At 41.0% G+C, this 27,946-nt stretch overlaps 1 protein-coding gene across 14 annotated transcripts in view; it reads left to right on the top strand.

Annotated features, from left to right (window-relative positions):
* Positions 1-27,946, top strand: part of DOCK7 (dedicator of cytokinesis 7) — a 212,440-nt gene that overhangs the window by 75,884 nt on the left and 108,610 nt on the right. For all 14 annotated transcript variants that reach the window (XM_053248313.1, XM_053248310.1, XM_053248309.1 and 11 more), the window contains exons 10-14: positions 6,103-6,183; positions 7,675-7,840; positions 9,076-9,218; positions 21,663-21,756; positions 23,816-23,978. In XM_053248313.1, coding sequence (XP_053104288.1) covers positions 6,103-6,183; positions 7,675-7,840; positions 9,076-9,218; positions 21,663-21,756; positions 23,816-23,978 — 647 coding nt within the window. The remainder of the gene's footprint in view (positions 1-6,102; positions 6,184-7,674; positions 7,841-9,075; positions 9,219-21,662; positions 21,757-23,815; positions 23,979-27,946) is intronic.

Genomic DNA, 27,946 nt, shown 5'->3' with positions numbered 1-27,946 from the left:
AAAGGCCAGACAATTGTTGGAATTAATTTTGGAATAAATAGCATAAATAATAAGACAGAAAAAGACTTTATTATGGAAACAACAATCCAAGGGCAGCAGACTTAAATTATAAGTTATAATTTAAGTCTTAATTTATAACTTAAATTATAAGTTTTAGTTATAATTTGGGGGGAAAGAATTGATGAATAATATCTATAGATATTCAAAATATTATCGCAAGGAACTGTAATAAGCATGCACCAGAAGTCAGAGTGTTTGTAGTAACAGAGCTTCTGTAAGAACCAGGACTGTGAGGGAAGATTGTAACAAAGATGGATTTTAAAAGGAAAGGCATAAAATATATGAGAAGGGAAGGTAAGACACCTCCTCCCCCTTAAAAAAGAAAAAGAAAACAAATGTGAGACCGAGCAACAGGTTCATGTCCCAGTTTATAGAAAATATTAACTGCTTCTAGAAAGGAGGCAGAAACTGATAGCACAGCATGTAGGAGCCAAATACTGCTGTCCTAAGTTACTTGAAGGAGAAATAAAGAGAGCCCATATTCACATTCATATTGAAAGATGGTTTAGCGCCATGAAAACAGAGCAGGAATTCAGCACCAGACAGGAGCTCCCTCACAGCATATCCTCACCAGTAGCCACCTTAACGAACTTGCTACTACTCATCTTAAAAATCTATATCGTATGTACAGTAATAATCATCAAAATACTTCATTTAAGTAAAAAAGTTATACTCCTTAAAACTTCAGTTATAATTAATATCTTGAATCAACTCTTGCCTGATCTTGCAGGCTGTGGCACAGAATTTGGCCATACTAAATGTTGTTGATGGATTCCGAACTGCAAGAAGAAAAGAGGTATAAAACTCAGCTGATTTGCCTGGCATATTCAGTAAAAGAGGGGCAATAAAAGTGATGCAAATATCCTGATAGAATGGACAATATAAAAGCACATGCACCACATTTTCAATTTCCTATATGCTATATGGGCATTTTCGGTCAATAAGTGGAGTTTTCCGATATCTGCCCTCTAGAACCGCAGATGGGAGCGCATCAAAGCATGCCATCAAAAATGCTCTCTGCTGTTCAAGATTTTCAGACTAGTGAGATAACTGGCTGGCTTAAGATCCGGAACCCACCAGGGCTGTTACTACTAGTGGCCAAGCTTAAATCCTTCTGTTGTTCACATCTTGGATACATTGCTAAACAATTTGTTTAGCATTGTCATAACCCAAGGAGATTAATAAATTAGGAGAAAACCTGTATGTACCAACCTGCAAAAGCCTGCTCCAAGTAGATTGAAAACTGTCAGTCAATGTGAGTGGTGCCTGGCCAGCAGGGAAGAATATTAATTTTAACCAGATATTAAAAAGGAGCCAGGCACTGGCCTCTGCCTTAATGAGACCTGCTTCCAGTTGCAGTACAGCATTAGGTACAAATCTTGCCACTGAGAACAAAATTGCAATATGTACAGAGCTGAGCACCATATAGGAGCTGAGTTAGGGCCTTTGCTGCCAGCACTTTAACGACAGCTGGAATGAAGTCACCCCCTCTAGATTGAAAAAAAATGATGATAGAAATGGTGCTCCTTTGGGCATTAGCTATTACCTGCTCAATCTGGGCCTACCAGGAAGCAGTGGCCCAGAAAACACCCCCCCCAATCTGCCATTTATGTTTAGTTGGCCTTTTGACCACTAACAATATCTTGGTCTTGAGGAAATTAATGTTCTTCTTTTCAACAGTGGGCCAAGGACCATAGGGTTCTCCTCATCCCAATGGGGGTTTGCGAGAGAATAACCGTATCAGCATATAACAAAATTGATATGGATTTGTTAGTGAGTTTAGGGGGAGTGGGAATCAAGATTATCAAGGCAATTACCAGTGGGGAGGGATATATATATATATAGAGAGAGAGAGAGAGAGAGAGATATTAAAAAATGGGGATCCAGCTTGCACCCTGATTTATCCCCCTCTATGTTATTAAAGCATCTGACTGCTGGCCTTGTGGATTGTCCTAAAAGTGGCATTCTCCTGAAGCATACAACTATGTAGTATCAAGCTTCCTTCAGAGCCGGTCCCTAGAGATCGAATCAAATGCAGATTTAAAGTCAATGAAAGCTTTAAAAAAGATGACTTGGCACTACTTAAATATTTCTCAGCCAGATGTTGCAACACCAGCCCCGAGGTGGACCGGCCTGCTCTAAACCCAGCCTGTTCCTCCCTCAGAATATGGTCTTGCTCCAACCAATCTACTAATTTCCCATGAAAGTGCCTAGCATATAGCTTGCTGAAAATACATTATCAAGCCAATTGGTTGATAATTAGATCGGTCAGAATGATCACCTTATACAAAAATTGGAACAATGGTTGTACCCCATTCTCTGGGGATACGGGCAGTTTGATACTTAGTGGAAGAACATCATGAACCAGATACCAGCTCTCTGAGCTCATAAGGGGCAGGGTGTGCTTTAAAGTGGTTGGGTACATAGTGTTTCCGTTGCCGTGTCTTACCTTAGTTCTATAACTTTGCTGAACTCTGAAAGCTGCTGGAGCAATAGATCAGTGCCTCAGCTGGGAAGAGTCACCTAGGAGACTCACAATGCAATAGAGTTCTTGAAAAAGAATTTCCTAATGCCCTAGGAAATATGTTAAGATTGAGATTCATATTCCATTGTCCCAAATTGCCCAAGCAAGGGCGAAGGCTCATTGACAGCAGCATTAAGAGGAGATTCTGTTCTCAAATTTTGCACACGTCTCATTGCCTAGCTTCTGAAGCCAGAATCTGCATATATTCACAGCAGTTGATTTTTACAAGTTGAGAGAAAAAGATTAACATCATGCAACTGAGACCAGTATCCAACTAAAAGAGCTTGTGCTTGCACATTAGTGCTTGTAAAGCCAATGAGATGAGCCTAGCTAGCAGTCATTTGTTGAAAATGGTCCTCAGTTGCTCTGTGAGAAGGAAAAGGACATGAGCAAGGTAAATAAGCCAGAAAAATAGCTTGTGGTACGTCACAGATGCAGTTGTCACGTACATTTTGCCCAGAGTGCTCATTTGAAATCAGGCTGTGTTTGCTTCTCTCCCCACCCCCCACCCCCCGCTTCTTAGTGAGTTAGCTGTATGCTTGTTTAAGTGTAATCTGGACCTGAATGCGATTTTGATAATGTGAGAAGAAATGTTTTAGGAACATCCTTGCTTCACAAAACTAACCATACTACCTTAATGATGCATGACTAGGTGCTCAATAGATGGTTGGTACTGTCAGTGTTGATAGTGTCATTTGCCTGTTTTGAAAGAATTGTGGTGGGGCGAGGTTGGTTGGGTGGTTTCTAAGTCAGTTTGCACACGGAGACATACAGACAGACACACACATGGAAGGAGGATTGAACCTGGAACAAATCCAGCTTCTTCCTCACAGAGGATCTGCATTGTCAAACTGAGTGCTGACCACCTGTTTGCTGCTGTTGCTGGAAACTGTAAGCATCCTCCATGCTGGATACAAAATTCCAGCATCAGAAACAGCAGAAGCAATGTGCTTCAATGTGCTCATTTGCATATGAAGTTCATGATCTAGTAGAAGATGTGCATGTGGAACCCTCTTCCCATGTGTACACCACCTTTCTGGATTGAGGTGATTAAAAATATGAATTTGGTTAAATTTTAGGAACAAGTGTGTTTTCCTAAATGTTAGATTACTTGTGCTCCTCCTCAAGTACATGTGCTTGTTTCCTTCACCAGTGATATATTTGATGAATTAGCCCTTTATGGATTGTGCAGTGTGGGCAGTTGCTCTACTGCTTGTATGTGGACAGAATCACATCATTATTAACAGTACAATTGTGTAATATCATATACAAAAGATATTGATAAAAAGTGCAGTAAAAAGAAATTAGGAGGACAGGGAGCTGTGCATTTTCAAATGAATGTTCAGTCTGGTCTTTTCAGGGTCTTAAGAAAGATCTGGGGTGAATTGTTTAAGGTTGGGCGTTTGTCCTTTTTCTCCTTTCAGCAGAGGCTGCCTGGGATTTTGTTTAATGTCTAAAGAAAACCACAGTGACTTAAGTCCAGATAGCTCACTCTGACCTCACTCTGAGCTAGTGTCAAGTTACAAGACAGCTGACTTGAGTTGTGTGAAAGAACTTTAGAAATACAAATACCAGAAAACATTTCTACTTTATATGGGGCCCTTTTATTCAAGTTTTTGATGAAGAACAACAACCCGAGTAGTATTAAGATGTATACATTATAATAGACATGTCCTAATTTTTGGAAACATGTTCTTTGCAGAATTCTTTTTGATCCTTTGTGTGTCAATTAGTAAATGTTTGATTTAATTTTTGAGTTGCAAGAGGCGTTTTCATATTTTTGTTTGTGATATTAAATAATAGGAGGTAGGGATGTGTAGAATGTTTCCATCTTGGAATGTTCTGCCTTGAAATGGGCTTCAAGTGCCTTGAAAACACCTTCAAGTGTCCTGAGCTCGAAACAGAACTTGAAATGGAAAAACCCCATTCTGAGTCGGAACATTTTTAGTGTAACCTCTCGCCGCAGCCTGATGCTACCCTCATGGGCCGGAACACTCAAAACGTTCTGACTTGGAATGAGGTGGTTCTGTCAGAAAAACTGGCTTGACAGGTTGTTTCGATGGAATGTTTCGAGGATTCATGTTCTCTGAGACGGAAGTTCTTAGAAACTTAGAGACATAAGTGTTGGGCGGTATATAAGTTTGTTAAATAAATAATACACTCTGAGCTCAGAATGGAATGCAAATCCTGTTCCGTACACATCTCTGATAGGAGGGCTTTTTGGTGTTGTGTTTATGTAATTATGGTGGTGGTCTATTCATAGATGAACATATATAGTAAAATTAAAAAACCCAAATATAAGAATCTAATTGTTTAAAAATGCCCATAATCACAAAAAATACAGTCCTAATTTAAAAACCTTTCTCTTTAAGATAACTTGCATATTTTACACACACACACAGAGAATGAATATCTTTCTGGGGACAGTTTTTCTTTCATTCCATCCTACATTAAAGAGCAAATAACATTTTTTTAAAAACTATGGATTAGCTGTGTCCCTATTCTAAACTCAGAATACAACCTGCAGACTAGGAAGTGCAAGTGCTGTATGAGAAGCACAGTATTCTTGATCGCTTTGACTAACTTGGCAGTGATTGCACATAGGGGGTGGATTTCCCTTCCCCGGAAGTGCTCTGACTTCCCCTTACCCTGGAAATGCATTGTGTCACACAAAAATATGTCCCTGAGGGCCGTGCATTTTTTAGGGGCATATTTTTGTGTGGTACAAAGCACTTCTGGGGGAAGGGGAAGTTGCTGAAATTCCCCCAGTCTGAGTTCCAGCTGCATAAGTTGGAAACTCATTGGGAGTACTGCCACATCTCACATAGTACTGGCACTTCCTTAGTCTGGATGTCAGCCACTCCAAAATAATTTTTTACCCATACTTGTTCTAGAATTTGAAATGCACAACTTGATTACATAAAATCAGCCATTAGTGCAGTTACAAAACTTATACACTCTGATATTGAAGTACTTAAACTAAAACCTTATTGGAATTATAATTACATCGTATAATTACATCTTATAACTCCAATTGTTACAAAATATTTGTGTTAAATCATAAAAGAATGTTCAAGAATAAAAATATGGAAGAATAATGAATGTGTAACATGTATGTGAAAATATTAAATTAGTTTTTCAAAGCCAAAATTATAAAGATTTCCTTCCAGTTTGTACTTTTTATTATCTTTTATTTTTACATAGATACTCTCTCTTAAAAGATTCATCCAAATTATAAAATTATGATGTTGAACCTCAGACGATTGTACAAAAACTTTTGAAAAATGTGTTGTAAATGTTTATATGTATGTCTTTAAAACAGTCAATTTTTAAAAATTGAAAAATTAATCAAAAATAAAATATATCAGAAGAATAATAGGCACTCCAAAACAAACTATGCTTATATTGCTGGTGCGCCCAAGAAAGACTTCATGTGTTGTGGTGGTGGGGAGTTTGTGTCTATGCTGTATGTGACCATCACATTTGCTGCCTCTTTTTTCCCCTCCCCCACCCCCAAGCTGGAAAAAGTATTACAGCAGGGAGATATTGGGGAGTGTGCAGAGCCATATATGATTTTAAAAGAAGCAGATGCTGCAAAGGTAAGGGTCCTAAATGTTTTTAAGCTAAATGTAGACTGTGTCCTTTTCAGATAGTTGTGTTTATTTGCTGATGTGGTACAGTAAATGGAACACTGAATTTCCCTGAACCAGTTTGAAATAACACCAAATCATGGTTTGGCTTATTATCTCTTGTTTACACAGTCAGACAGGTGTTATTGACTGGTTTGTTTTATCCAGACATTGAGTCCTTCCCAAGGACATGGGATGGCTGAATTTTATTGTCAATGTTGTTGCTGTTATAGATATTGTTGCAGAATATAGGCTGTTCCCAGTAAAGTTGCTTTTTGTAATTGGCTGATGGTGATTTCTGGTTGTTGTTGTTGTTGTTGTTGTTGTTGTTGTTATTATTGTTATTATTATTTTACATTTATATCCCGCTCTTCCTCCAAGGAGCCCAGAGTGGTGTACTACATACTTGAGTTTCTCCTTAAAACAACCCTGTGAAGTAGGTTAGGCTGAGAGAGAAGTGACTGGCCCAGAGTCACCCAGCTAGTATCATGGCTGAATGGGGATTTGAACCCGGGTCTCCCCGGTCCTAGTCCAGCACTCTAACCACTACATGCTTCATCCCTGCCCCGTGTCCTTTTGCTATTTACCATCCTGATCTTCCTTTTTAAATAGCAAACCATAGTCTGCTGTTGCAAGTATCTAGGCTTGCCCTCCAAACCAGAATTGCAAACCTCTGTCAAATTCTGATTTGCAGTTCTGCTTTGGAGGAAAAGCATAGATTATAAAAGGAAAGAGTGTGCAGTGGGGAGGAGGCAATGCACACAACCAAGACTCATTGTGTAGTGCCAAACTATGGCTTGGTATTGCATATGAACCAAAGCACTTTCTCTTGGTTTGGCCTAATAGATAATTGTTGTGAAGTTTAAATTACATTCCTTGAACTCTTGGCATAAGGACGGAAAGGATTCTGAATAAATAATAGTAAAATTGAGCAAGCCTGTGGCTTTTATCAACTTGCTATCTTTTTTGATTGCAGCAAATGTTACTTATGTAGCTGTTATGCAGCTTGTAATTGTTTGGAGAGGTGTTCTGAGAATTCCCTTGAATTCTATCACTGCTTCAGTGCCAAATTCTGTGGTTGCCACTTTCACCCATTGCAAGGTCCTGTCATACTCTCTTGCACACTTAAACCACAGACCCAATTATGTGACTCAGCAGAATAGTAGAAAAGGTCTTAATTAAAATAAGAATAGATCACTTGTGATCAAAAGCTTCAGCAAATCATGGTTTTATTCCCCACCCCCACCCCATCTCTTAATTGGTGGTGATTATATTCTTTGCTCCAAAGAAATGTGGTACATTTCAGCTTCTCAGCCCTTAAAACGTGCTGTTTTCTCTTAAAAATATTATGCATAGTTCAGCATTAGTTGTTTCCACTGAAAGAAGGTGTTATTAGTTCAGGTAATATTAATATTTGAAAAATCATTTAATGTTGTGCATATGGATTTTTGCTTTTTGCAGAACAAAGAAAAGCTGGAAAAGCTGAAAAGCCAGGCAGACCAATTTTGCCAAAGACTTGGCAAGTATCGCATGCCTTTTGCATGGACAGCCATTCACTTAATGAACATAGTCAGCAGTGCTGGAAGTTTAGAAAGAGACTCTACAGAAGTAGAAATTGCGACAGGGGGTAAGTATTAAATATGTTCTCAAAGGAATTCCAAATTGAACTTAGATAGCTAAATGCTGTGGAGTAAGAAGCAATTGAAATGTTATGAGGGTGCATGGTATAGTTCTGACACAACAATCAAAATCTACCTGAACATGGCGAACAGCATAGAGAGGAGACTTGTGGTTTAATCCTCTCTTCAGTGTTTTAGCTTTCTCCAGGCAGGACATTTTAAAGATCCTTTTATATTTGTTCTGGGGGCAGTACAGTCGTGTAGAGGACTGCACAGTTATTCTCTTCCTAACTTTTGAGTCTTCTGTAAGTTAATACCAAGAACTGAAATATTGCACAGCTTTCACCTGCTCTTATTTCTTATCCTGTTTTTCTACAGGGCTGCTTCCTCTGTCTTCTATAGCCTTTCCTAACTTTTCTTGAATTTTCTATTGTTTGTCTGAATATGGGTTAAGTCCCTCAGGACAAGGTTGTACCATGTGAATTCTGTATCCCATACTATGCTAGCAAATTTCTTGATCTTAAATAAATATTAAATAGGAGCATAAGTCAGTTATAGCCCCTGGCACTTTTCTGTAGCATCTAGTACTGGCAGCTCTTGGAGCAAGGAGGCCAAGTTAGATGGACCACCACTCTGATGCTATAAAGTGGTTCTTGCATTCTTTTGATTTGTTCTGATACACAATATCAGCTTGTTCCACCTATTCTTCTTCTCACCAGTCTTTTGTAGTAGGGTGAAATAAAAAGGACAAGCTCGAAATAACAAATAGGTTTATCTTCCAAGGATTTCACTAGTAAACCATCTGTTATGCTCTCTAAAACCAGGATGCTAAGTCTGTGAGAGTGTTACAGACTGATGAGCATTTTCCAAAGGCGTAGATTAATCGTCGTGAACTGCACAGCTCATCTGAAATCACTGCTGAACATCTTCCCTCCCCTCCCCCGCAAACTGCCAACTTCATCATTTTTTGAGCAGGAGAAATTCATAAATCTAGACATGATAAAGACTTTTATAATAGGCACAAGGCACTGGGGTGCGGTTGCTGTGAGAGGAGCGGAAGTGTTCAGCTGTGCTTCATGGTTTCCTAATGCCTCAGGAGTGCAGTTGTCTTAGCATAACCCCCTGTTGTATCTTGCTTTTCACATAGTTTCTGACAACTGTGGTTATCTTCACATGTAGCCTTCCTAAAATAAATATAGTTTGCTTTTTTTGCTTTTGTGTTTTCCTGTTTTTGTTTTTAAAGAACGCAAAGGATCTTGGTCAGAGAGAAGGAATTCCAGCATCGTCGGCAGGCGTTCCTTGGAAAGAACCACTAGCGGAGATGAAGCCTGCAACCTAACTAATTTTAGACCAGCTACCCTCACAGTGACAAACTTCTTTAAACAGGTATTGCAGGAAACATTGCTGCCACCATCTCAGTGTGTGCTTTATAGACTGATATGGATATCTTTAGCCCTAGAAGGATTAATAGCTTGAACAGATTGTCAGGAGTAGACTGGGTTCCTCTGAGTCTAGGAGGTGCTTAAGCCTTGTCCAAACAGATATACAAAGGCCTTGCTCTTTCACTCTGGTAATGTATTGGCCAAATGGCAACACTTCTTCCCCATCTAGCTCTTAACAATCTTTTTTGTCATAGGCTACATAATTTGGGTTTTGACCAGATGTGGATACTGAGTCAGCATCAGTGGTGGTGAGAATATGAATCATCCCAAAGCAATGTTAAAACAGTATTGCAGTCCTCATAATGTTAAAACTTTATACAAGCCCCAATGAACAAACTGATTCTGGAATAATAGAATCTGACTTTGGAAAGGGAGAAAAAAGGGTTAGGTGTAGACTGAGGCTGAAGTTGGAGAATAAATACAGAGGAGGTTAAATACATAGTAAATACATAGTTAAGTATTTACTATGTTAAGTATGTAGTATGTGATATAACTTCTATTCATTCATTCATTCATTCATTCATTCATTTAATTTCTGTAACACCCAAAACTTGCATCTCTGGGCGGTTTACAATTAAAAATAATTTAAAACAGCAAATTACTTAACAATTAAAATCATTTAAAACATTAAAAATTTAAAACCCAGTACTAAAATAAATAAATAAATATTTTATTAAAATAGCCATAGATCTAATTAAAAGCCAGAGTGAATAAATGCATCTTCAGTGCTTTTTTAAAAGTTGCCAGAGATAGGGAGGCTTTTATCTCAACAGGGAGCGCATTCCAAAGTCCAGAGGCTGCAACAGAGAAGGCCCATTCATGAGTAGCCACCAGATGAATTGGCGGCACCTGCAGATGAACCTCTCCGGATGATCTGAACAGGCGGTGGGGCTCATGGCAAAGAAGTCGTTCTTTTAAATACTCAGGGCCTAAGCTGTTTATAGTTTATTTAGTTAAATAAATACATGCATAGTAAAGTAAAGGTAAAGTGTGCCATCAAGTCGGTGTCAACTCCTGGCAACCACAGACCCCCCAGGAGGGGTTTACCATTGTCATCTCCTGCGCAGTATGAGATGATGCCTTTGAGCATCTTTCCTATATCACTGCTGCTGGATATAGGTGTTTCCTATAGTCTGGGAAACATACCAGTGGAGATTCGAACCGGCAACCTCTAACTTGCTAATCAAGTCATTTCCCCGCTGCACCATTAGGTGGCTCACATACATAGCAGAAGCTCCTAATTGCTTTGCAGAACTGATAGCAATTGGACTTGAGTGGAAATTAAGTATGGCGCTGAAAAGAGGTTGTGTCTGGTGACCTCACCTCTTGATGTGGTTAGAGTGCTGGGAGCATTACATGACAGTATGGTTTGCACTGACTCGCTGATGTCCTCTAGGCTGTACTCAAGATGCTGGTTATGACCAGGTTTTCATTCTCAGATTCTTTACAAGTGCAGCATGTGGTAATGAACAGAATTCAGATTTTTTTTAATAATGTCAGTTTACTTAAACAAAACAAATCTGTAATTTTAAAGATATGAAGATATACTTGGAAAATGTATTGGCAGTACTTGGTGAAATATCAGGAGTTAGAGAGGATGCAGAATTAGAATAAATAATACAAAATATGAGGAATCTGCTTAATTTGTATAACTTTCAGAAGGCCCCATTCAGTTTCTCTTGGTACAGAATTTGAATTACTGTGGCACAGAATCACCATTTATTTATTTATTTTAGCACAGAGTACATGAGGTCTGGGTTATAGCTGACAAAGCTGTAAGCATTTTTGGTCTAATATTTATTTATTTAAAATATTTATAACCTGCTCCTCCAGTGCAATACTGCTTGAGGCAGCTCACAACAACAGCAAAACATATAAAACAATAAAACAGTATGAAGTTAAAAACAAAACAGCAAAACAGATGAAATAATAAACAGTATAACATTAATGGATCAACTTGAAAGAGACCCCATTAAAAACCCATCAGATACAGGGAGAAGTTGGGCATTAAAAAGCCTCTCTAAACAAATGAGTTTTAAGTTTAAAAAAAAAAAATCCTGAGGGAAGGAGAGAAACCAAGCTCCTTTGGGAGGGCATTCCAGAGCCAAGGAGTCACAACAAAGAAGGCCCTGTGTCTAGTGCTTGCCAACTGAATCTCAGTCGACAACATTTAATAATAATGTTCAGTAATGTTAAAGCTGTCGTTACAGGTGAACCCCGTTATCCGTGGGGGTTCTGTTTCCGCAGGTTTCCATGGGTAACAAAATGACGGATAACAGGATATTGGGACATGGGAATCAGGGTGTGTGTGTTTACATTCCTGAGGCTGTGAAAAAGGGCGAGAAATGGTGGAAATAAAATAAATTGTCCTACTGTGCTGTAGCTGTCGTGCAATGCCCCCCGCAAAGTAAAAAGCCTGCCATTTTTCTATGATTTTTTTGCAGATTTTTTTTTTTAATGAGCTACAAAGTGGCTCATTTTTCCAAATGGTGGTTGGAAATGATCTCAAAGATTATTTCTGGCCACCCCAACGCCATGGATGCACGAAATTTAACCCCTTCCCCCTGCATATACCAAAGTGTCAATTGTCCGACTGCATATATGCAGAACCACGGATGTCAGGGCCATGTATGGCAAGGTTTGTCTGTATGAACAGATTTCAAGACAGGAAAAGCAACATTCTAAATAAATAATATAGTGCCTAGTTGGGGGTCAGTAGATTGCCTGGTAAGGCAGTTGTTTGGTCAGGGATAAGAATACACGCATATCGTCAGGGCAGGTTAGAAGCAGCAAGTAAATAATATCAGGAGAGTAGATACCAGGTCACTATGTAGAAAGTATTTAATACTGTCCTTCAGATCTCGAAGCTAGTCAGGTCATTCAGGAGTGACAGGCAAGATAGGATTGCAGAGATTATGCAAGATTGATGTTCCTTTGTGTCACTGTAGCAGTGTTAGTAGCATGGTCTGCACCTTGGCCTACTGACTTGAAAGGCCTGGTTAATATAGTATTACTCTTTGGTTTGTGCACAGAAGCAAATCAGAGTGTTTTAAATGAGGATTTGGAGATCATGAGTCTCCTCAGGATCCCGATAAGCAGCAATCCATGGATATGTTCATGATAAATTGAGAATGTATGTTTGTTTTCAATTGAAAATCAAATGTAGTTTGATTTTGAACAGTATTCAAAACTGTTCTGTTTTAGTTCTTTCACAGTCAAATAGTAGTTTATATTAATAATAAATTAAGATACTAATTACTGGACTTTTTAAAAATCAAGATTACTTTGGCAACGGTTAAATAATATATGCGTTTAGCAAGAGTATTGTTCTTTCCCCGTTTTTAATTCTCAGTCCTATTGACTGCTGAAGTAACTACATTTGACCTAAAATTCTATATTCTGATTCCTAAACACAGAGTATATTGGAGGAAAAAAGCAGTTTACTACTAAAATCTCTAGATAGCTGGGGAATGAAATTTTTTTAAAAAACCCAAACAGCATGAACAATTTTTTATTAACTACTATTGTAAAACTTGCTTGTGGTATTATTATTAAATGTGCTTTGAGAAAGTATATTTTAAAGGCTGGATATAAATAAAATATAATAACCATGGCTGACATCCAGACTAACAAAATATTCATACACTGACGTCTGTGAATGGTTACCTCAGTGCAAAAATCTTATAGAATCAGGTTGCATTTTTAAAAGCCAATTACTCCATTGTAGTCTTGCTCAACTTCAAATGACGTATTTCTGCAATGTGGTCTGATTATTGCAACATACAGGAAGAAAAACTGTTCATATTTTAACATTGCTGTGCTACATACAAAATACTTTCCTTAGAATGAACACAGAGCTGATAGGTCCTTCATGAGGAAGCCTCGGCAAATACTGAATATCCGGACAGTTTTTAAAGACTTACTAGCGAAAGAATTATTATTACAAGCTTCAAATAACAGAACGGACTATTATTACAACACATCTCTCTATGCTACGGACCTACTAGCGAAAGAATTATTATCCTTACATGCTCTAGATAATAGAACGGACTATCATTACAGCACATTTCTCTATGCTGATTTTAGAGGAATGGAACTTTGCCAACATCTCCTATAAATTTATGTACTTTGGGAAATAGTGAACTTGTTTTGGTGTTCTGTTGTAACATCATAGTCCTTCATACTGATTAAGCAAGATTGGAATATTTTTACCATCTTCATTATTCTGTGCTCTGGGCAACTTTGAACATTTCTTTGTGTTCTTTTGAAATATGTACATTTATTAAGAGATATATTTATAGAATTTAGGACACACATATATATATATATATATATATATATATATATAATTATTTAATTTCTGAATTTGCATCTTTATATATATTTTCCGTTTGCACATGGTTTATTACTAGTTTTGGTTTGTTCTTTATACGTGTGGCCCTTTTGTTACATATTCCATTGTATTCCTTATGGAGTGCTGGAGGCTCTGGCATGCTTTTGTGGACCCAATGGTCCTGATTATTTTCTTACATGCTTGTGTGAGATAGGAGTGACTGCTGACCCTAGGGGAATTGCACTGATATGAAATCAGTTGAAGAGAGCAGTCAGAACGATATGACTCCTTTCAGGTTTAAAAGGAAAATACACGGTGGCAGTGGTAATTCCCTTTCTCCTCATATTAGTTGGTTGTTATTGGTGCTAAGCTCTATTTAAGGCCGGTTTTACTGTAAACAAGAATCAGAGCTACTTTCCTGTCATAAGAAAATAATATTGTTTTTGTTAAAAATATTTATATACTGCTTTTCAACAATAACAAGAGTTCCAAAAGCAAAAGAGTTTCTCAAAAGTATGAGAAAATGAAGCTCTGAAGCGATCATCACGATTGCTGCAGGAGGCTACTGTCTTCTGTGGGGAGGAAGCCTAAAAGCACTTACCTCCCTGTAGACGATCACTGCCTCCTCTCTAGGCATCTGGATCTGTCATGGAGCCAGCGGGGGTGCCAGGATGCCCTACGCAAGTGCGCAGGGCATCCTGGAGAGACCCCCAAGCCCGGGAGGCTGCTTGCAGCGTCCCGGTCAGGGGTCTACTTGTGTGTCGCCACATGCCACGGCAGTACACGAGCAAACCCCAAGGTCATCACTCCATTAACCTCATTTAAGGGGAGGGGGTTTAATGTGGCTAGCTGCTGGGAGCTGCATGGCTCCCGTTGCAGCACATGATTGCCCCAAAGCAGGCTGGGCTCCCTTAGCCTGCTTTTGGGCAATCGTGGGAATAGCCTCCCTGTCTCAGAAGGGCTCACAATCTAAAAAACTATAAAGGAGACACCACTGGAGAGATACTATACTGGACAGAATAGGGACAGTTGCTCTCCCCCTACTGCATATGAGAACCACCACATTAAAGTGTGCCTCTTTGCCCAGTTAGCAAGGAATATGTCATAACTAAAATGAGAGAAAAACCACAAATGCATATCACAACCATCACAAACATGGTACAGGAGACCCTCAAATATTGCAGGTTCATTTCTTGCAGTTCCATCTGTCCGCAGATGACTACCCTGTGTACCAACATAGTTGTCACGGAGTAGTTTGTCATTTATGAGTTTTCCAGTTGGGAAAACCCCTTTAACTACCTCTGTGATAACTAAGTTGGTTGACTGCCCAGTATGCCTGTTCCTGGCTGTGCTCACGGCAGTGTCTGTTGCCTTGCCATGAGTGACTCATCTACTGTTAATAGCAACTGTTGCCATATGCCAGCAGCCATCACCCACTAGACTTGCCCAGCGTAAATTCATATTCACTCTCATGCCGAACCAGCCAAGGTCCCTGAACCACTCAGCCTGGGCAGGCTGCCTCCCTCCATGACTGCAGCATACTCTGAGCGTGCTTCGTTCTTGGCCCTCAGGAAGGAGGATTTGGTAGTAGATGTGGAGCAGGGATGATAACAAAACAGAGGTGGCTATCATGGGCAGCCCCTTCCCCAGGCTTTCCCGGAAACCTTAAAAAAAATAAATTAGGTCCACTACTCCAATTTTGCTGTTTCAGATTTTGTGGGACTTTTAGAAAACATTAGCTCCATAATAGGAACATAGGAAGCTGCCATATACCTAGTCAGACCACTGGTCCATCTAGCTAAGTATTGTCTACAGTGCCAGTGTTTCTCAACCTTTTTGGAATCAAGGACCGCTAATTTCGTCATGCAGAGTTTCAAGGACCGCTACATTTTTTGTGTACAGTTTCTAGTCCCAGACCAGCAGTTAACAAAGGGGTTTCAAGTTTATCTATTAGTACAGGTGTTCACCACTCAAATGTCCTGATGGGCCAAAACTGACCGTGACTTGGCTCATGGGGGCCGAGGTCAATTTTTAGGGTGCTGATTATTAAAATAACACTTAATCAATCAATTAAATCAAAGTGAAATTAATGAAAATGAATTTAATCAATATTTAACTTTTGAAGTTCTGGCTCAAAAGGGGGAGGGAGGAAAGGATGAGACATCATGGCTCCCTGGCACCTGAGATTTGTCCAGTCCAGATTTAACATTACCATATTTTAAAAACAGGTTGCAACCTTACACTCCATTCTTCCAATTCTGTCTTTTCTTACTCCTCATCTATCTATTTTGCATATAAACATGCAGGCAGGAACTTGTGTCAAGTTCCTGTATACATAAAATATCTTGCTTCTTAAATGCATAAAAATAGTAATTTAATATTTCTTTTAAAATAGTACTCTCTCTTACACACATAGTACTCCCCCTCCAGCTTTCCTCCTCTCTTCATTTGGTAATCACTGCCCTTGCTCTCCTTAGCAAATGGGACAATGCATGTTTGCTACCATAAAACCAGCTTATCAACTTAATTGATAGGAAGCTTAAAACATGACATCTCATATCATACTGGAAGTCTGTAACCAAACATCATCCAAAAAACCTCCAAGCAGTACACTCAGAACTAAAACACTCATTACCTTGAAAAGGTAATGTTATGGTAATGAACTTTACACATCAATATGGCATCCACATTAGGAAAGTAAACCACAGGGAATGGGGTGGGAGATTTAACCCTTCATACCACACATTCATATATATCCAGGTTTTTACAACTGTAATGATTTTTAGGCAGAGGTTTAAGGGAGGGGGGAGTACTATGTACTCACACATGAGTGGGAAGACTTTTAGTGGGTCTCTTCTTCATCCTCCTTTCCCTCCTTCTCTCTCCTCTATTCACCATTTCATACCTTGCTACACCCAGCCCCCACTCCATCCCCTTTCTCGTGAGCTCTTTTTTCCACTGGTTTTCTCAGTTCACACACATTGCACTAGTTCTCTGTCCTGCCTGCATGTTTGCTTTTAAAAATCCCAGTTTGTTAGCTTCATCCCCTTTTTGGTAAGTCAGTAGCTTACCCTAGCCACCCCTTTCTTCATCTTCCTCATCCCCCCCTCCACATTTTATTTCTCAGTTCACACAGATTGTACTTGTTCTCTCCTGTATGCTTGCTTTTAAAAATCCCATTTTATTTGATCTTCATCCCCTTTTGTTGAGTCAGTACATGATCAGCCCGCCCCTCACCCCCACCCCTTTCTTTCTTCTTATCTTTCCCTTCTTTTTTCATTTGATCAGCACTGTTGCTTACTTTTGTTTGTTTTCTTATCTTTTGCCTGCCTGCCTTCCTCTGTTCCTCCTCTGTAGTAGTTCAGAACAGAGTTTATGCATGCAGCACTCCAGCCAAGCCAAGCACTCACTGTCACTCGCCCTGCTACCACCGGCTGCATACCAGTGACGTCACTCGATCTCGCTATCTCCTCTCATCAAAGAGACTGGAGAGATTAGCTGGGAGTGAGAAAAGGCTGTCTGGGACTCTGGAGGAAGACAGAGCCCTGCAGCGAAGGCTGCCTGGTTAAAGATTAGCTCCAGGGAGCTAATTTCCAGGGTGTTAAAGGACTGGCATGCTTGAAAAGGAGGGGGTGTTAAAGGACTTGCACGGACCGGCACTCAACCCCCTGGGGACCGGCAGCAGTCCAGGGACCGGCGGTTGAGAAACTGTGGTCTACACCAAGGATTGTCAGTGTTGGGTTCCCAGATGTTATTGAACTTCAGCTCCCATAATCCCCAGCCCCACTGGCCTTTGGTTGGGGATTATGGGAGTTGAATTTCAACAACATCTGGGGACTGAACATTGATAATTCCTGGTCTACACAGACTGGCAGCAGCTTCTGCAAGGTTTCAGGCAGGAGTCTCTCTCAGCGCCATCTTGGAGATGTCAGAGAGGAAACTTGGAACCTTCTACATGCAAGCATGGGGATGCTCTTCCCAGAGTCGCCCCACTCCCTAAGGGGAATATTTTACAGTACTCACATGTATTCTCCCATTCAAATGCAACCAGCGCGTACCTTTCTTATTGATTGATTGATTTGATTTATATACCGCCCTTCCAAAATGGCTCAGGGTGGTTTACAACAGAATAAAAACAAGTAAAACCAGTTAACAATTAAAATAAAAACTAAAAAACAGCGTAAAACCAATTAAAACATTCAAACAGCTAGAGAACCAGGGCAAACATTAAAACAGTTAAAACAAATTAAAAACCCTGAAAGGCCAGGCCAAACAGATGGGTTTTAAGGGCTCCTTTGAAGGACAGTAAGGAATTAAAATTAAGAATTTCTGCCGGGAATGCATTCCACAGCCTGGGAGCAGCTACAGAGAAGGCCCACCTCTGAGTCGTCACCAAACAAACCACTGGTAACTGGAGAACCAGTGGTAACTCCTCAGATGACCTTAATGTGCGGTGGGGATCGTGTAAAAGAAGGCGCTTTCTAAGATATCTCGGGCCCAAGCCATTCAGGGCTTTAAAGGTAATAACCAGCACTTTGTATTTTGCCCGGAAACATATCGGCAGCCAGTGTAACTGTTCCAAAACAGGCATAATATGCTCTCTCCGAGTTGCCCCAGAGACCAATCTGGCTACTGCATTCTGAACTAACTGGTTTCTGGACTATGTACAAAGGCAGCCCCACGTAGAGCTCATTGCAATAGTCAAGCCGGGAGGTTACCAGCTGATGCACCACTGTTTTGAGGTCATCCTCTTCAAGGAATGGGCGCAGCTGTCGAATCAGTCGAAGCTGATAGAAAGCACTCCTGGCCATGGCCTCCACCTGAGATACCAGGGTGAGGCCTGGGTCCAGCAGTACTCCCATGCTGCGCACCTGCTCCTTCTGGGGGAGTGTAACCCCATCTAGCACAGGAAGATCTAACTCACCCCTCAGATTCTGAGCCCCCACAATGAGCACCTCCGTCTTGCTTGGATTCAGCTTCAGTTTGTTATCTCTCATCCAGCTCATTACTGCCTGTAGGCAGGCGTTTAGAGAATGAGTGCCATTTCCTGAAGATGAAAAGAAGTAGATTTGCGTGTCATTACCATACTGATAACACCCTGCACCAAATCTCCTGATGACCTCACCCAGCGGTTTCATGTAGATGTTAAAAAGCATTGGTGACAGAATGGAGCCCTGAGGGACTTCATATAGCAGCTCCTGTTTCGAGGAGCAACTGTCATGAAGCTCCACCATCTGAAATCTACCCGAGAGATAGGAACGGAACCACTGCAAAGCAGTGCCCCCTATCCCCAACTCTCCCAGGCGATCCAGAAGGATACCATGGTCGATGGTATCAAATGTTGCCGAGAGATCCAGAAGAACCAGCAGAGTCACACTCCCTCTGTCGATTCCCCGGTAAAGGTCATTCATCAGGCTGACCAAGGCTGTCTCAACCCCATAGCCAGCTCTAGCCAGTTTGAAATGGGTCTAGATCAGGGGTTCTCAACGTTGGGTCTCCAGATGTTATTGGACTTCAACTCCCATAATCCCCTGCCCCGTGGCCTTTGGTTGAGGATTATGGGAGTTGAAGTCCAATAACATCTGGGGACCCAATGTTGAGAAGCCCTGGTCTAGATAATCAGTTTCCTCCAAGGCTGCCTGGAGCTGGTCGGCCACCACCCTCTCAATCACCTTGCCCAGCCAAGGGAGATTGGAGATAGGCCTGTAACTGTCCATCGCTAAGGGGTCCAGGGAAGGCTTCTTTAAGAGTGGTCTAACCATTGCCTCCTTCAGACAGGGGGGCACCCTACCTCCCTCAGCGATGCATTTATGATATTAACTAGGCCACCTCCAACAATCTCCCTGCTGGATAGAAGCAGCCAAGTTGGGCAAGGATCCAGAGAACAGGTGGTAGGCCACACCGCCCCAAGCAGCTTGTCCACATCCTCAGGAGTCACAGATTGAAACTGATCCAATCTAATGCTGCAAGAGGGATCGCTGGACACCTCCTCGATAGACCTTGCGGAAATAGTGGAGTCCAAGTCAGCCCAAATACAGGAGATCTTATTTGCAAAGAACCCATTAAAGGCATCACAGCAGAGCAACTCCAGGGACTGATTGGAAGTAGAAGGCGCAGAAACCAAACTCCTCACAACCCGGGATAGCTCCGCCAAGCGTGAACCTGCAGCCGCAATGCGCGCAGACCAGAATCTCTTTTTCGCAGCATGCACTGCCACCGCATAAGTCTTCAAATGGGTCACATGTTGAATCCTGTCAGATTCGAGCAGAGTTCTCCTCCACTTGCACTTTAGTTGCCTACCCAACCACTTCAGGCCCCGCAGCTCCTCAGTATACCAAGGGGCCATTTTTGCAGCAGGTTGGAAGGGATGCTTATGAGCAATCATGTCTACTGCCTGTTGAGTTCCCTATTCCAGGTTCTCACCAGGGCATTGACAGAATCATCGGCCTCACCAATATCAAAATCCTCCAAGGCCTTTTGAAATCCCCCTGGGTCCAGCAGCCTTTTTAGACGGACCATCCTAATAGGTCCACCGCTCCTGCAGGGGTGGATTGCAGCTGTGAGTCCAACCTTAACCAGGTAGTGGTCTGTCCGTGACAATGGGGAAACCACTGGATCCCCCACCCACGGAACACCCCCCTGATCCCAACAAAAGACCAAATCGAGTGCATGGCCAGCAACATGAGTTGGTTCAGAAACTAATTGGAATAGGCCCATAGTTATTATGGCCGCTATGAACTCCTGAGCCGCACCAGATAAGCCAGCCCCAAAGTGGATATTGAAGTCCTCCAGCACCAAAAGTCTAGGAGACTCCAACACCAACCCCGCGTCTAGCTCCGTCAGCTCAGTTAGGGAGTCCATTGGGCAGTGGGGTGGGCGGTACACCAAGAGAATCCCCAATCTATTCCTAGTTCCCAGCCTCACAGATATGCACTCAGTATAAGTCAGCTGTCTCACAGGGGCCCTAGTGAGGGAAATGGTATTCTTATGGACCACAGCCACTCCACCCCCCCGCCCACTTCCCCTGGCCTGCTCCACAACAGAGTAACCTGGTAGGAGAAGCTGAGCCCACACTGGACCACTCGCCTCCCCCAACCAGGTCTCAGTTATACATGCCAGGTCAGCTCCCTCGTCCACAATCAAATTGTGGACCATTTCGGTCTTATTCTGAACTGACCTGGCATTGCAGAGGAGCAAGGACAGATTCTGTGGGTTGTTGGAGCTGCTCCCCAAGGCCTGAGAGTTGACAGAGCAGTTGGAAGTGGAAACAGTTACTAAATTACCGATTTCTCTTCCCCCCATAATGGCCAGCTGGTCTGCCAGCACCAATTCTTCTATTCCCCACCACTACAGTAATAGCTGCCCCCGAACTGCCAGACACCCCCCCAGCACCATCCCACTCAAGAGAGCCCAAACACATGTCTGCAAAAGGCCTGGCCCAATCCAAACACCCAGCCCTCAGTCCTATCTCCAAAGGCCCAGTCCCAAAGGCCTTCCCCCATTTGGCGGCCTGATGGCTATGCCTTTGGCGAGCCTCCTTGCTTTTAAGCTTGCTGGCAAGTTTTGCTTTTAAGCTTGCAAGCCCCAGAAGCCACCCCTCTCACAAGCAGCTCCCAGGACAGGCAGCAGGTGGTAAAGCTCAGCAATCAGGGAGGCTGGCAATCAGCCAGCTGGAATTTGGTAGCCAACAATCAGGCTGTACTCCGTCTGTGCTGGAATGTCCACAGGAGGCAGAGGGACTAGATGGTGAGTCCCAGCAAGGTAGATGAAATGGCTCTGCTCCCCCTGATACCTTTACACTTGCTTCTGGCAGGTCTCCTTTCTTAGGAAAGAGAACACTTCATGCTTGCTACCACAAGACCAGTTCTCCTCTCAATATTTGGCAAGAGCTGGTCTTAAATATAGGGCCTTCTATATTTGGTTATTTTCTTATACAAGCAGTTTTTAAAAAACTTGGAATATAAAGGGTGACAATAAGGAAATGTGAAAGGATAGCTCCCCACCACCTCAAGTGCACAACTGAAAATTATTTTATGCCTTTCTTTTTAATAATAGGAAGGTGACCGATTGAGTGATGAAGATTTGTACAAGTTCCTTGCAGATATGAGAAGACCATCTTCTGTTCTACGGAGATTAAAACCTATCACAGGTATTTCAGTGAATTTGCTGAAAAGGCTGCAAGAGCTTTAATTGTGATCGCTTGTAACTTGATAGCTTTTGATACTTTGAATGCTTTCTATTTTATTTAAAATATGTTTATATTCAGCACCAGCATGTGAGGGTACCAATACATGATGCGAGGACGGCTACTCTGTGATCTTGATATGGAATAAATACCTTGATTTCCCCATGGGCTGCTAGCTAAGTTGTAAAAAGTGACATTTCAGATTAGTCTCATTTTCCACCATTCTTTCATGACCTGAGTGTTATCTCAGTGAATGGTTTCCTTTTTTGGCAAGAAGCTCACACCACAGTTAATCGTTCAACCTAAATTGTTATGGCCTAGTGTTGTGGAGGTCTGGAGGCCTTCTTTAAACCACAGTTCTTTTACATAAACTTCACCCTCTGTTAGGCTTTTGCTTATATATATGGTAGTATGGGTATAGCATAATCAGGTCTACCAGTGGAGGATATTAATCATACTAATAAGCCACCTAATGGCTCAGCGGGGAATGACTTGCCTAGCGAGCAAGAGGTTGCTGGTTCAAATCCCAATTTGTATATTTCCCAGACTATGGGAAACACCTATATTGTGCAACAGTGATATAGGAAGATGCTGAAAGGCATAATCTCATACTGCGTGGGAGATCACAGAACCAGGAGACACCGACTCGAGGGCACAAAATTACTTTAGTGAGTCTAATATTTAAACGTTCGAGATAGTGTTGCTTAAGATATTATTTTTCTAACTATTAATGTTTTTCAGAGTTTGGAGTTGGTAGAATTTCCAGCTCCCCCAATGGAAATGTTCAGAGCTGTAAAATGAAGCCTCTTCCCCTGTGCCCTACATCTGTCTGTTCCTTCTGCTGCTTTTTGCATGATACTGCAAGTGGTAGAGAATGAATGGCGGATAAACAATATTTTTACTGTAGTGGGAATTTTGAAGAACTAGGCCAACACTCAGTGTGGTGTGGTGTGGTGTCCCCTTGGTGTGCAGGCCTGAGATTGGCATCTGAACTCAGCCAGTAATATTCATCTGAAATAATTTTTCAGAATTAGGTGACTGCTGTGCTTGAGTAAGTGTAAGCTAGGACAAGAGTCTAGTGAAGTAGTATGGAGCAGAGGGTACAAAGCATGTAATAAAGACAGGCATGAAAAGCAGGGTGCAGCAGATTCTGGTTTGCAAGGGAAAAAATGGATATTTCCATTTTAGAAATATCCAAGATTAGGACTGAGCTGACCCAAGGGTTAGCATCCTGACTAACTCTGTGCATGCAAGCAAAAGAATTGGGTGTGTCGAAACTACAGTCCTGTGTCAGCAGTATAGGTGCTCGCATGCAGTGGGGAGAAATTTTTGCCAATCTCCCTGTCCAAGGAGGTTGGCTATCTTTACTTCCAAGGATGGAGTGATGACAGGGTCTGAGGAGGCAGGGACGTGTGGCAGCTGGGGAGAAGCGGAGGAAAGACTGCCGACGGGTGGGAACGGCTCCAGCACAGGAAGGACAGAGCCCTGAAAGGGCCAAAGGGGAGGCACGTAAGGATAACATCAGCAGCACGCCTCCTGAAGGGAGGGGTGCTAAGCAGGAGGAGGGAGAAGGGGGAGAAGCATTGGCAGCAGCTGTATAGGGTAGATGATTACAGGGAATAAAGAGGGGCATTGGACCCATAATTGGAGCAGACAATGTATAGTCTTTGAGGAGGCATATAAGGAACCAGCCAGGGATGAGAGGCTGGCTGGTGGCGAGTGTCAGGGGGTCCTGGAGATACAAGGAGCAAGCAGCCTGGGATGGAGGAAGCACAGAGTGATGGTCAACCCCCTCCTCATCCCTGCTCTGAGGCTGGACCTGGTAAGCCTAGCCAGACTTGGTAAAGGGGACAGGGATGTGTAGCCAGACACTCAGTTTCTTCTGGAAGCACTTTGTGCCACCCAAAATTATGTCTTGAGGGCTGCCAAAATCCATGTTCTGCAGGGACTTGAGAAAGTAAGGTTTAAAGAAAGGCAGTGTATGTTTACCAGCTTGATTATACTGCTATCTCTCTCCACGTAGCTCAGTTGAAGATAGATATCTCTCCAGCCCCAGAGAACCCACACTACTGTTTAACTCCTGAGCTGCTGCAAGTGAAACTTTACCCTGATAGTAGAGTTCGACCAACAAGAGAGATCCTGGAATTTCCTGCAAGGGACGTTTATATTCCAAATACAATATATAGGTAAGAGTAAAAATTAGACTTTATTTGTACTGCACATAATGCATAACACTTGTGTTCATTGAGATGTAATGATTGAGGCAGATCACACTGGAAAAAAATGAGTCTGTTCAGGAAAATCACAATTTTAGTAGTCCAGTCAGGCATCAGAGAATTCTAAGGTGAATTTCTTAATATCTCATTTTATAAAACCATACACACACACACCATCTTGTTCTGATTTGTAAAAGCTGTTTAGATTAGAACCTTTCAATGCATTTCATAAGATCACATGTGACGAATTAGTTAAAAGAATCATTTCTTGTTCACACAATCAGAATGGTTCAGGTCTTGTTTAAAAAAAAAAAAAAGTGAACCCCCTACCCCAAGTTCTTCAGTTCATATTTATATTGTTTATATTAATCAATATCATCTGTGAGCTTTGTCATTCAGAACAATGTATCATAATCTGACCACACTTTAGGTCCTGTTGTCCACGATTTAGCTCTCTTATGCTAGGGGAAGCTGAAGCAGCTTTCCATCAATTGAAGGTGAACATAGGAACTGAATGCAGTACTTAATCCTTGTATGCTATCTTACAAATCTGTGAGCTATGAATACTGAGCATTCATATGACCACAGCTGAATGAAAGTTGCTTCTTCGTGGTCTGATTCCATACCACTAATATGGAGAAATCACATGGGCAGGGTGAATGATGTGATTTCTTCCCATGCCGTTGTCTTCCTATTAATGACCTAGACTGATGTGAGAAGGAACCACACCATCCATATAAATTGGATTGAACATTTTACTTCACAAGTCTGTGAAGCTAGAAGTACTTGGCTCTACCATATATAATTCTGTCTTTCCTAAGGGCCATTTGAATACAATGAATCTGAAACAAAGAAGATTATGCCATTTTTGAGCTCACATGCTTCCATCAGTCTTGCTACAAAATGTACTGCATTAGAAAATGGAATATGCCAAAGAAAATTGTATGGAATTAAGTTGAAAGGCAGATTCCACCACCCCCATTTATGGTCTTTGTTTATAGCATTGATTTATGATATGAAAGACTGTAAAAAGCTATCTTTCTAAGAAAATTGTATGCAGCAATTAGATATGTAAAACTGAAATAATTCCTTATTCTAGAATAGCCTCTTCTGAAATCTTCTAGAAACAGAGCAAGTTTCTTGTGTCTCAAGGAGAAATGTAATTGTCTTCAATGCCATATCAGGAATAGGGTTTGGAAGGCAATTCTATGTATCTCTTCAGCTATGTATATTTTTAGGGATTAGAGCAGAGAGATAATAATTGTGGTCAGCCAACCATTGGGGAGCATGCAATAAATCAATGTTGGTAAAAGTCTTAGCAAGGACACAGTGCTACCAAATAATAGATGATGATACAAAATATTTACAGACGGCCTTGTGATATAACTGAGATGCTAGATTTGGCTTTTCTTGGGAAACCTGTATTGGGCCACTGAAGAGAAAAGGAATCTTAACAATTGTTCTAATGGTGATTGATAGTATGTATTGTTTGCATTGTTAAAGAGGAACTGTCCTTAACTTACCTTCTAGAAATTGGTGCTTCAGTATGCTAAAGCATATCAATATGTGAGGGAAGGTTTGTTTATTCAGTGAATTCATTGAGTCAAGCAGGACATGTGCTTCAGAAATGGTCATAACCTTCAAATGTGGAGTAAACCTTGCAAAATGCTGCAGCATGCAGCCTCTTGCTCCATGATATATGGGAATGATACTCTACCATACTGTATATATGGGAACAACCATTTTGGTATCTCTTCAAATAAGGCAGTGAGGGTGAATGATCTTCAGATAGCACAGTATTAGATTTGGAATTTTATAATGGATTTTAAGGTGAGCCAAAGCAGGTACTCTTTTTCACTCAGTACAAGATTCAGAATGATGTTACAGGATATTGTGAAGGAATTCGTATCACTGAATGTATAAATACTTAGACTATCAGTGGCTACCAGCCATGATAGCCCAAAATGCAAGTTCAATTTTCAGACAACATATACACCTAACTGCCAGACACTGAAGCAGATTAAGAGCAACTGATGACTTGCTAGTGAACCTCCCCTTAGACATCTCTATGGATCATTAGTGATTGACCCAGCATCGTAGTTCTTGTATCTTTAAGACTCAGCTGTCACGTTTACAAAGCTTCCTCGAGTGAGTGATATAGTGCCAGTGTCCTTATAAGAATAAGTATTGTATAGATAAGCTTAAGTAGTATATAAGAGCCTGATATTAATGTAACATTTAAACTTAGCATTGTATGTTGTCATTAAGTACTAGGCCTAACTGTTGCTTGTTCTTCTTTTCACTTCAGTTCAGCACATTTTGATATGTTGTTTGTGCTCTAAATCAGAGATTCTCAACGTTGTGTCCCCAGGTGTTATTGGACTTCAACTCCCATAATTCTCAGCTCCAATGTCCTTTGGTTGGGGATTATGGAAGTTGAAGTCCAATAACATCTGGGGGCCCAACGTTGAGAATCCCTGCTCTAAATACATGTGAGCAATTTTGGGGGGAAGTATTTCCCATTATTCATTTCTACTAGTAATTAATCTCTCAAGCAGTCCACACAACACTGTTGCCACACAACTTCTATTCATTTCAGTCTGGCCCTATTTAAGCCCTATAGAAGTGAATGGAGGTTTCAATTTCAATTTCAGCTTAGCTTTTCCTGCCCTACTCCTATTCACATTCCTGTGGAATATTCAGTATGCAACGGGAATGTTGGGCATAGACTTAGTGGAATTTCAAGCTGGGAGCAATTCTGAATTTATAATTTCTCGTACCTGAAAGTCACCTTTAATGAGAATACGCAGTTGACTGTGTAGGTTCCCAGTTTCCTGCACTGTGCTACAAATAGTGAGAAATATTTACTAGAGATTAAATTCTTCTTCTTGAAAAACAATAACCACATAAAAAATCTAAAATCACAGCTCTAGCGTTTCCAACATCATTGCTTTAACACCACATGTCCCTAAGCTTATCTTAAAAGCATTTACATCTCTTGGAATAATACTTAAGATCTTGTTAAGAATCTTCTTAAAACCTTAAGATCGTCTTCAGAGGCCCGCCTCTGGGTGCCCCTGCCAAACGAGGTAAGGCGGGTGGCTACTACGGAGAGGGCCTTTTTGGTGGTTGCACCCCAGTGAGGTTCACTTGGCTTCATCACTTTGTTCTTTTAGATGCCAGGAAAAGACCTTTTTGTTTACCCAGGCCTTTTACATTTTGGTTTTCAGATTTGATCTGATTTTTAACTGATTTTAAAATGAGTTTTTTAAGCTGTTTTGTATTGTATTTTGTATTGTATTTTATTTTTTGTCTGTTATGATTTAATGTGTGTTATTGTATGTTTTAATCCTCTTTTGTGAGCTGCCCAGAGAACAATTTCTCTGTTCTAACAAATAAGCTGTTTGTTTATTATTATTATTATTATTATTATTTACACCTGGGGAAGAATTGCAGGGAAGAATTGCTTCATGTCTGAAGGCTTAGGGCTGGTTCAGACATAATGTGTGGGTTTATCTGCTTGCTGAATATTCACAGTAAGATATAGAATCTTCCTGCATAAAGAACTTTATTATGAACAGTGCATCTGTTCCAAATTTTTTGAAATCTGCAGGCAGTGCTTTTGCATTCGCTTTGGATTAGTTTACATTGGTTCTGAATGTCCTAACATCTGATATTGTAGGATAGGGCTTTCAGAAGAGAGGATGTGGAATAAAAAAAAGTCTGAGTGCCAAGGTCTTTATAAAAACAAATGTTTAAAGCATTGCTTCTTAGTATATCCATGTTAGTATGTGTATTGCTCATACAAAGATCAGAGCTGTAATTAAATTAGCTATGAGTATTTTCAAATTGGCTATTTACTTATAGCCACATTTGGAGCACTACATACAGTTATGGTCCCCATATCTTAAGAAGGACACTTAAGAACTGGAAAAGGT

This window comes from Hemicordylus capensis, chromosome 4 (assembly GCF_027244095.1).
Source record: "Hemicordylus capensis ecotype Gifberg chromosome 4, rHemCap1.1.pri, whole genome shotgun sequence".
NCBI lineage: Eukaryota > Metazoa > Chordata > Lepidosauria > Squamata > Cordylidae > Hemicordylus > Hemicordylus capensis.
Note: the sequence above shows the minus strand (reverse complement) of the source record. Positions and strands in the feature narration are given on the sequence as shown.